The sequence below is a fragment of the Cajanus cajan genome, chromosome 8 (assembly GCF_000230855.2).
Source record: "Cajanus cajan strain Asha chromosome 8, NIPB_CcT2T_4, whole genome shotgun sequence".
NCBI lineage: Eukaryota > Viridiplantae > Streptophyta > Magnoliopsida > Fabales > Fabaceae > Cajanus > Cajanus cajan.
Window position 1 is genome coordinate 13,162,801 of NC_138524.1, and position 10,829 is coordinate 13,173,629.

General features: G+C 34.5%; 2 protein-coding genes across 3 annotated transcripts; one reads left to right on the plus strand and one right to left on the minus strand.

Moving 5' to 3' along the window:
• Nucleotides 1-1,005: 1,005 nt before the first annotated feature.
• On the minus strand, nucleotides 1,006-4,416 carry LOC114914917 (uncharacterized). Its single transcript, XM_083062880.1, has 8 exons — nucleotides 4,257-4,416; nucleotides 3,966-4,109; nucleotides 3,552-3,626; nucleotides 3,189-3,263; nucleotides 3,008-3,106; nucleotides 2,803-2,919; nucleotides 2,576-2,695; nucleotides 1,006-1,720 (listed from the first exon to the last, which is right to left on the minus strand). The coding sequence occupies exons 1-8, from the start codon at nucleotides 4,278-4,280 to the stop codon at nucleotides 1,229-1,231; spliced, it is 1,146 nt and encodes a 381-aa protein (XP_082919006.1). The 5' UTR covers nucleotides 4,281-4,416; the 3' UTR covers nucleotides 1,006-1,228.
• Nucleotides 4,417-4,578: 162 nt separating this feature from the next.
• Nucleotides 4,579-10,300, plus strand: LOC145950930 (uncharacterized). Of its 2 annotated transcripts, XM_083062881.1 has the most exons (4): nucleotides 4,580-4,745; nucleotides 4,817-4,843; nucleotides 5,043-5,111; nucleotides 9,545-10,300. In XM_083062881.1, the coding sequence occupies exons 1-4, from the start codon at nucleotides 4,686-4,688 to the stop codon at nucleotides 10,160-10,162; spliced, it is 774 nt and encodes a 257-aa protein (XP_082919007.1). In that variant the 5' UTR covers nucleotides 4,580-4,685; the 3' UTR covers nucleotides 10,163-10,300. The 2 variants fall into 2 exon arrangements, with proteins under 2 accessions (XP_082919008.1, XP_082919007.1); XM_083062882.1 differs by lacking the exon at nucleotides 4,817-4,843 and having other exon boundaries at nucleotides 4,579-4,745.
• The last annotated feature ends 529 nt before the right edge of the window (nucleotides 10,301-10,829 follow it).

A 10,829-nucleotide genomic window follows, 5' to 3' on the forward strand; every position in this document is an offset into this window, starting at 1 on the left:
GATAAACCATAATCACTTAGTTGTCAAACCCAATACCTCCACCAAGAGTTGCCACTAATAATGCCATTAAATTTAATCAATTTTAATTAACTCATGTGTACAAATTTAGTGTCACCTTAATTGCAATTCAATTTAAGTACCATGAATTATTATTATGATATTAAAAAACATAACATTGAGCTTTATACCGCAACGTCTCAAAACATTTCAATCCAAAAAATAAGTTAGACATGGTTCAACACTCAAATTCTCAAAATTAGCCACAAAGTCCTAAAAATTAATAAAATTAATTGATTTATTAGGTTATCACAAATTGACAACAAATTAGCATGTAAAAATGCTACTTGACTAAAGAAATCAACTAAATTCACGAAAGGTAGTAACTTTGTTTTTTTAGGTTTTTCAAACTTCAAACATATAATATAATTTCACATTATAGCATGCTTCATTGACTCATTTAAAAGTCTTTAAAGAATTGTGAAGTGAATAACACAAATATGTACTATCTCAATAAAATAAAATAAACATGAATAAATTATTAAATGCTCAAATTCTTATAAGTAATAACAGCTTGTTTATATATAAAACCATATTCCCATATCAGTGAATACCTTTATTGCTGTAGTTTTCATGTGAGTCTTAGCTATAGTGCAAACTCTCGAGGGAAACTAATCAGGCAGATCATATCACTAACCTTGCTGAGGATAGATGCTGTTCTTGTGAATGAGAATCGGAGTCATGATCTAAGAGATATTAGGTTCGATTTCAAGGGTAATGATTTTGGTGCAATAGATATTAACACAGGTTCAGTTTAGAAACACTGTTTAGTTAATTTTTCCAATGAATAGAAATACATAGTTTTTAATGTATTTGTTTCTTTTTCTTCATACTACTCGGTATGTGTTAAAACGTCTATCTTTAAATTAGTGTGATATACTGATTAATATAAAATATATATATATATATATATATATATATATATATATATATTAGTAGAGGAAAATATAAAAAGTCCAATTAAAAATTATGATAATTGTAATTGTCGAAAAGGCACAGCCTTTGGACTAATTTAGCATAGAAGTTTTGTACGAAATACAAACAGCAGAATAGGAAGTATAATACAAGCATGAAAACATGGCAAGCACTGCACCGATACTAGAGCAGGAAACAGACATACATTGGAAACACACTTCTAAGCTGGAAGGTGACCTCCTCAGTTCGTTACCCATCAAGTGGTGGCTGTTTTTTCCACGAGCCCATGCCACCCCGTCAAAAGGATTCCCAATATTGAAACGTAGAGTGCAGTGCGTGACATAGCAGATCTGATGAGCATCAGAATCGCCCAAAACATAAGCATGGTCCTCTGCAAGCGAGAGAATGGTGCACCAACCGCAATCATTGCAGTAACAGCACAAACAAACACAGTGAAACCGAGCAGCTGGAGCAAAGAGGACCAACCACGTCCTAGCTGAAGCTGGAAAACTGATAACTGGCTGCATGTATCGGAGATAATCCAATAAAGCACAATGGCAGCTATCAAAAAAGACGATAAACGTTGCACTATATTCTTGCGTTTCCTCATGCTCAAGGTTTCCCCGTCATACATGTTTAGATCAAAAAGTTGGGAAGTCATTTTACCAGAAGAATCCAACGCCACCTTAGTGTAATCAAGGGTTTTCTTGCGTTTATCCGGGCTGAACATTTCCCCACAATCCGCAGCCTTGAAGAAATCAATTAGATTTAATCTTTGGAGAACATTTGAGTTTATATATCCACTTAATTAAATCCATCAATTATAATAAAAATAAATAAATAATACATCTCATCCAATTCATTCATTTAATTTTATAAATATTTAATAATTCATCTTATATTTTTCAAAATTTATTGAATTATTCTTTTTTTTTCTCCTTTCTCGTCATTCTTGCTTCTTTCTCTTTTTTTTTCTGCCATATGTTCTTTTTATTTATATTTCTTATTTATTTCTTCTTTTTTTTTGTCTCATATTTTTTTTCTTTTTTTTTTCTCTCTCTCGTCATTCTTGCTTCTTTCTCTTTTTTTTTTCTGCATCATTTTCTTTTTATTTATCTTTCTTATTTATTTTTTCTTCTTTTTTGTCTCTTTTTTTTTTGTCTCTCCTTTCTCGTCTTTCTTATTTCTCTTTCTCTTCTCTCTCTTTCTTTTCTATTTCTTTTCTCTTTATCATTTTATTCATCTCTTTCTCATTATTTAAAAATACTAAATAAAATTACATGATTTTTTTTTGCGAAAAACATTATTATAGTGAATTTTCAATTGAATTAGTTGATAAATATTCACCTTCAGCATTACTAGTTAATAAATGAAGACTATAATTTTAAACATATTATTCAAACTCAAGTACATGAAAGAGAATATATTAATCCATAAGAGACTAATATAACTTTATGTATGTGAATAAATAGATTAGATGTTTAAGTTAACTTTTAATAGATCTAAATAAATTATTATATTGTTTTTATCTGATTCGTCTAAAAATTTATATCATTTGCCACACTCCTAGATAATTCACATGTCAATAACTGTATCTACTTACCTTCAAGCTCAGCAGGCTGGAGCCAATGGCACCCCCATAGCTTTTAAAATTAGGCATTTTTTCCTGCTTGTCGGCTAGTTCTTTAAAATAGCTTTCCCCTTGTTTCGACACAACTATTCCCTGAGGCATGAGAAGAAGTAGTCATACACATATACCTTCAATTGAATCCTTACAAATTAACAGCATGAAGAAGAACCATTCACAAAGCAACAATTTAACCAACTTACCCAGAACATCAAATTGCTACGAGCATTATCCACATCGCATCCAACAATGTGTATTCTTTCCTTCCCAGCTTCATCAATATGCTCCTCTCTTGCCCATTTTCCAAACGAATAATTCACCTGAGGAATGGGAAGAAGTGGCAATACACATCATACATGTTTAGATCACAAAGTCGGGGAGTAATTTTGCTTGAAAAACAAACGTCACCTTAGCCTTAGTGTAAGCATCGCTATCCTCGGTTTTCCCATAAACATACAACGGTGGGGAAGTCATTTTCTGAAGAGATCTTTCCGGCTCTCGAATCAACTACATTTGAGTTTATATATCCTCTTGATTAAATGATAACATAAATCAGAAAGCAAAACAACAGCAAAGACAATAATCTTACCAAGCCTTCCCAAAAATAATTTATGGGTTCGTATGTTTTTTGAATCCATGTTGCCGACGGAAAAAGGTCACAATACTGCTCAGGCATAATAAGAATAAGAAGCAGTAAACATGATGTACCTTCAACTAATTATATAAATCAGGGCAGCAAGTTATGATTTTGTATCCAAAACATTGAAAAATATATTTTCTACCAAATATTAAATTAGTTTAAAAAAATTGGTATTTCTGTGGCCTCAATTTTCTACTAAATCACCTTAATCTAGAAGAACATAATAGAGATAGAGAATGAGAAGAAGTATCCTCTTGATTAAATGATAACATAAATCAGAAAGCAAAACAACAGCAAAGACAATAATCTTACCGAGCTTTTCAAAATATAATTTATGGGTTCGTATGTTTCTTGAATCCATGTTTCCGACGGCAAAAGGGCACGATACTGCTCAGGCATAATAAGAATAAGTAGTAAACATGATGTACCTTCAACTAATTATATAAATCAGGGCAGCAAGTTATGATTTTGTATCCAAAACATTGAAAAATATATTTCTACCAAATATTAAATTAGTTTTAAAAAATTGGTATTTCTGTGGCCTCAATTTTCTACTAAATCACCTTAATCTAGAAGAACATAATAGAGATAGAGAATGAGAAATTGAAAAGAGAAGGTGCAAGAACAATATTTAACTATTTTAGTGAACAATATTTGATCAAGTGAGAAAGCAAAAGAAGAGCATCAAGAATAATAACTGGAAAAGCAATAACCTAACCAACTTACACAGGACTTCCAGTAGTCGTAGTCAATTTTGCCGAATCTTAAAGTGGGTGTTGTTTTCTTCCCAGCTTCATCAATATACGCGTCCCTTGTTGGTTCTTCAAGAAAGCTTGCAGTTGATTCAAGGTTTGCCATTGCTTTAAATATCTGAGGCATGAGAAGAAGTGGTAATACGTATATACAATCCAAGCCAGGCAATGAGAGCAGGGAGCTATCATTTTATATACAAAACATTTAAAAAAAAAAAAAAAAAAAAACCTAGACTTGAGAAATTGGGGACGGAACTAATATTACCTGTTCCTCCTCAAAACCGGCCATCCAAGAGATATGAGAGAAAGGTATTGAATTTGCGCAATGTTATGAGCTAAAGAAACTCGTTAACCTGGAGTCTAGAGAAAAGTCTGCAAGTGCGAAAGTAAAGCTGAATAGTTATTTTATTGATAAAAGGGGTTCACTTTAACTAAAGCAAAGAGATACAGATCGGAAACTTAAATCTAAATTTATGGACGTCTGATCTTCATTTAACGGTTGCGATTAGCCAAAAGAGTATAGACACAGGCCCCTCATTGGTCCCCACCTGGAAAGTGGAAACCGAAAGTAATTATACTCGGTGCGTGAATTATGGAGGACTTACCCAGTGTCTCTCTCTAACTTGTTTTTATTGTTCCGTCTCCTCTCTCTCCGTCTTTGAACTTTTTTGGTCTGTGCTGTTACTGCTGTAACATGAAGTCCGATGAGGAAACGCCGATAACCCCTGCAGAACAGGACTACCCAAACACACAGGTACTTTGCGATTGCTTTGCTCACGTTCATATTCTCCGCGATTGAAACATAATTTTCTCTAATGCTTGCAGATACTGCCTCACAAGACACCCAATTTTGTAAGTAATGAAAGCCTATGGCCCAATCATACTACCTCTTTATTTTAGCATCTTAGTAAATTCATTACTCTATGAAGCTTTTTTTTTTTTTTTTAGTCATTGAAACAGGACCAATTTTACTTTCACTTGCTTCTCTCTTTTTGTGTCTAATGACGGGTGGTTTTCTACACTTGAGCTAACTATTTTGAGGTTCAAACAGTGTTCTGTCGCAATGGAAATAGAAGAGCTGGAAAAACGACCTAATTTTCTACTACAACCAGAATACAAGGTGACTATTTTCATCTTTCATTACCCTGTAAAATTGCTCTGTTGAACTCGAGTTTGGAGTTAAACGAATGAAACTGTGAAAATTATTCTTATTATTATTGAATTGATATGAATGTATACATGTATTTATAGCAAGTTTCTAACCGAAACTGACTTACTAACTAACTCATTGCTACTTATGCTATTTAAGGCAGAACAGCAAGCCATTGTTAGAAGGAATTGCCCACAGTTGTTCAGACTGTAACAACTCTAATGGGCAATAATATCTTGTTTTAGTATACTGTTGATAAGATAACTGTATTCTTGCATGGGGTGGGATCTGCTATTTACATGTTTATGTTAAGGTTCCTGTTTTGGGTGTTAACATCTATGGTCTTGGACCAGTCCAATGCTTGGTGGCCATGGCTGTCTGAATCATTGCCTTTAGGGCTTGGTTCCTCCGATACCAAGAAAGAAATTTAGGGGAATAAATCCCCTAAATTTATATTCATTCATCTCTTGAATGTTTACATGTATATATACTCACAATTGACGAGAGCAGCAAAGCTAACTCCTAGAGTTAAGGGATGTTTACATTAGTTGTGATAACATGATCCTATCTAAGGTGGTTTTGATAACAATATTATCTAGTACAGCTGCACTATCTGTTGAGCTAACAGAACTTAATATTATCTTCTTAACAGAAGCTTGTAGGCTCATTCCTTAATTGCCACCCTCAAACGAGTAGGTGGTACTAAGTTGGTTGAACTGAGAGTGTGTAAGAGCCTTGGTAAAACAATTTGAAATTTGATCGACAGAAGGTACATAAGCTATAGAGACTTGATTGTGCAGAACCTGATCTCTAATGTAGTGAACACCAAATTCAATATTTTGATCTTGCATGCAGTATTGGATTGGAAGCCAAGGCTTTAGCACTCAAATTGTCACACCATAAGACTGGTGTCCTTGGCAAAGGCAGCTGAATTTCTTATAGCAGGGACTTGATCCCAGTAATTTCTGCAGCCAGGTCTGCCATTGCCCTGTATTCTGATTCTGTGCTTGATCTAGACATTGCTCTTTGCTTCCTTGAAGACCAACTTACGAGTTTCACGCAAGAAAACACAATTACCAACAACTAACTTCCTATCATCCAAATTATTTGCCCAGTTAGCATCAGAAAATCCAATCAAGTCTAGATCAGTTGAGGGTTTGATGTGAAGTGAGAGTGTGATTGTTCCTTGAAAATATCCAAGTGTCCTTTTCATGCCTTGCCAATGCTGGAAAGTTGGGGAGATCGTATATTGACTTAACTAATCGACTGAATAGGCAATGTCTGATCTCATATTTGTTAAATATTGAAGTGCTCCAATTGCCTTTCGAAATAGAGATCAATTCTCCCTCCACTGTAAATTGCTTTCCAGTAACCATAGGTGTTGGATAAGGAGATGCATTCTCCATATTAAATATCTTTAATACGTCAGTAATATACCTGATATGTTTTAGATGCATGCCACTTGGGTCTCTACTGATTTCTATTCCAAGAAAATAGTGCAAATCTTCAAGATCCTTTAAGGCAAACTGCAGGTTCAGTTTCTTGACAAAGCTCCTTACAAAGGTGGAATTGCTCCCATTCACTATAATATCGTTGACGTAGATGAGCAGGAATGTGACATGATTTTTCTCTGTAAGGTAAAACAGAGATGAATCACTTTTAGTATTGTGAAATCCCCAACAGAGCAAGGCTGTTTTGAGCTTATCAGACCATGCACTTGCAGCCTGTTTTAGTCCATAGATTGCTTTTGTCAACTTGCACACATTTTCTGGTTAGGCATGTAGCCATTTAGGAAAGCATTAGTAATGTCCATCTGTCAAACCTCTCAATTAAGATGAACAGCAATTGACAAAATAATTCTCACTGTGCTTGCCTTGACAGCGGGACTAAATGTTTCCTCATAGTCCAAGCCTGCTGTTTGCTGAAATCCTTTGGCAACTAGTTGTGCCTTTGCTGAAATCCTTTGGCAACTAGTTGTGCCTTCTTCCTTTCTATTGTACCATCTGCATTGTACTTGGTCTTGAAGACCAATTTTGAGTCTTTGATTTTCTGCTGACCCTTATAAGACACTAAAGTCAAAGTTTCATTAGACATGAGTGTCTTGAATTCAGATTCCATAGCTCTCCTCCATTCTGTATCTTGTAATTCTTCTTGTACTGTCTCGGGCTCTTTGTCATCAATTTGCTTCTCAACTGTTAATCCTAACTCCAAAATGTCTCTATGTTTTCTTTCTACTCATCCATTTTGAGCAGAGGTGTAATTACAAGACAGCCTTAGTTGGATTCCTGAATCTTGGGCCAGTTTGTGAAAATTTCTATATTCTCTCCCTCCATCAAATTGCAAGATCTTATTTCTTTTATTGAATTGATTTTCAACCAAGATTTAAATTGAATAAATGCATTCAAGACTTCAGACTTTTGTTTCAAAGGATAAATCCAAGTATATCTACTAAAGTCATCAATAAAATATTGTATTTAAAGCCAGAAGATGAGTTTATTGCTGCAGGATCTCAAACATCTGTGTGAATTAAGTCCAGGGGTTCCTGTGCTCGAGAAACAGAAACTCTTAAAGTTAAAAAATGAGACTTTCCAAATTGACATGCTTCACAAAAAGAAAAATCATCATCAGATGGGATTTTGACATTGCAACTATTTAAGGCATTGCAACTCTTTAAGACTTCCCTATCACCTTGTCATTCACAAAACAAACATTCTCGTGAAATTCAGCATAAATATCATAGTCAGCAGTAAGTATTGAATTCTTAACAAAGTTTTGGTAATTCTATGCACATATAAGACTTCATGTAAGTTTAAAGGCCTTTGATTGATATTAAGAGTGTGGAACCAGATCCAATAATTTTAAGTCTTTCACCATTACCTACTACAAGATTGCTCTTACCATGATGATTAGAAACTTCTTGAAACCAGTCAGAGTCATGAGTGACATGATTGCTGGCTCCAATATCAAAATACCAACTTGAATCTCTAAAGGAATCTGGATCAGCAATAAATCACTGTAATTCTGATTTCGAAGCATCTCATGTTTGTTTCCTTCAGGGGATCACCCATGTAGGTCTTTGTCGAATCTATAGAAGCAATGTGAGGCCATATGTCCAATGTTCCTACATACTTGACACACCAGTTTGTCTCTATTAGATCTGCCTCTTCCTCCTCTTGATCCTCTGAACGTGCCTTTCCAGTTGTTGTGATTAGATTGCTTGATCTAGTAGCCACATTAGCAGAAGCATTGATAATGAGATTTGAAAAAATGCTTAGATGTTTCTATTCTATTTTCAAACTCCAAAAGTGGAGCCTGCGGATCAACCCAAGTCATGTTTTCTTTGTTAGATAATAGAACAACAATTAGGCTATACAGCGAGAATTTGTATCATCAGATCAGAAGTTGAGATTGAGCTCCCTGCGAGTTCAATTTTGTCTGCCAAGGTTTTCATCTTGATCAAATATTCCTCCATCTTCAATGATCCCTTGCGAGATCTGTAAAATTCAGTCTTCAATAGGGTGACTGGAGACTTGGTGTAAACACCAGCTAGGCTTTGAGCTTCATCCCAATGCTCTTGCAGTTTCGCAATTCAGTGTAGTAGTTGTTTTGCTGCGTATACTGTCATGGCATTGACAGCCACCTAAGAAGTTGTTGATCACTGGTTTGTCATTCTTCATTGGCAGTATTGGTCTTCTTGTTGGAACCTTCAGAGATAAATTGTTCAGGAAACTTCTTTGTCCCAATAATGAAGCCATGGAACTTGCTCCCTCTAATCAGTGGCAAGGCAAGGGACTTTCATAATAGGTATTTGTCTCTGTCCAACTTGACAGAAACAGTTGAAGGGAGATCATTCCTTTGAGAGGGGTTAGCATTGGAGGCCAAGGCTTACTGAATTGTTACCTTTAGGGCTTGGTTGCTCTGATACCAAGAAAGAATTTATATTCATTCATTTCTTGAATCTTTACATCTGATGAGATGATCTTATGATATTTATGGTGGTTTTGATAACAATATTATCAAGTACAGCTGCAGTATCTGTTGGGATAACAGAATATTAACTTCTTAACAGAAGCTTGTAGGCTCATTCTTAACTCTCAAAAATATTTTACTCTGACTTGCTTCTGTGTTTTGTATCTGATAATTAAATAACAATAACTATTACTAAAATAGTTGTCTGAATCAAAATAGTAGAAAATTTTTAATCTCGGGTGCTTCTCCCCTCTTCTGGAGGTAACTTTTTTGAAGTTTGCAAACAGATGTCTACTAGAGAAAGAAAAAAACTGCGTTTTGAAGACATAGAAGAAAAAAAAATTCTAGGAATTGATGTGACGGTGGTGTGTAATTTTCTTCTTTCTATGTACTGTAAGATTGCCCTATTTGATCAAGTTTTTTGCTTTTGTCAGGCACGTACTAAAAATATTTACATGAATCCCCCACCGTTGAGCTTCTGGAAAGTTGTTCCTTTCATAATGGCAAGTGTATTGAGTATTACTCCTTATGCTCGATGGGTTTTGATTGGGTTGGGTTTTGCTTTCCTAAAATATCAAGCGGATAAGTTGATCGCTCAATTCGGTTTGAAATTGGGAAATACCAATGATGGATCAACACCAGTACTGCTGAACTTCGAGGAAGCATATGATGAGTTCATTCAAGAGATTATAGATGTGACTACGATCATGGTTTGCTATCCGCTGATTTTGTTGTTAATCTGTCCACTAGAACCTGTATATCAGGTTATTTTCTTGCTAAAGTTGATTTTCGGAGCACTCTATTATACTCCAACTTTGGTAGCCAAGGCATCTGGGATTAGTGTGACTTGTGGCTTGTTCAACCTATCTCTCATTTGGTTTACAACCTTGGCGGCTCTTGTCCTATCTCTCATCATTGATTTCTTCGTATTGTTGGTGATTTACCTTAACAAGCGTTATGCGTGTGCATGTGTAACTGCTGGGAGACCTAAAATGGAAGAACGGGAAGATGATATGGAAAATTTTCTGGTTAACGTCAATGTGCAGCAATAGTTTAATTATTGGTTAAGCTTTTAGACAAGGTCATTTCACATTGATGTATTTTCAAACTGTTTGTTTGCTTGATATCATGCATGTTTGGACCGTTGTCTGGATTTAATTTCGAATTAATCTGAGTTTATATTTAATGAACTTGATTTTGAGTAAATATCAATTTAAAATAACGTGATTTTTGTTTAGATTATTGGCATCGTATGTGTAAAGGAACATGTTGGTCAAGACGAATTCGTAGTGACCTCAATTTTTACAATCTCCCACTGCTTTTGATTTCAGTCAAATGATTTGATTTTATATTTTTCATTTAAATTCAACCAAAAAGGATTTCAAACACCCGTTTTGCGTGGTACTTGAGCAATGAGCATGCTGGTTTGTAAGTAGATTGTTCATGAATTGTGTGAACAACTCCACCGATTTGTCTCCTTTGCCTAGTCACTTTTTAGACTCAACTATATATATATATATCGACTTGGTGGAACTGGTTAATAAATTTTCAATGATTTTTATTCTATTTTTTAATTCATAAAAGTTATAAAATATAAAACTTATTCGTACCGAATTCAAAACAAGACTAAACTATATTTATCTATAACTAAATTCAACTAAGTTATAAAAAAAATAAATAAATAGTATATTATAAAAGAAGGTTATGTCACTTAATTAG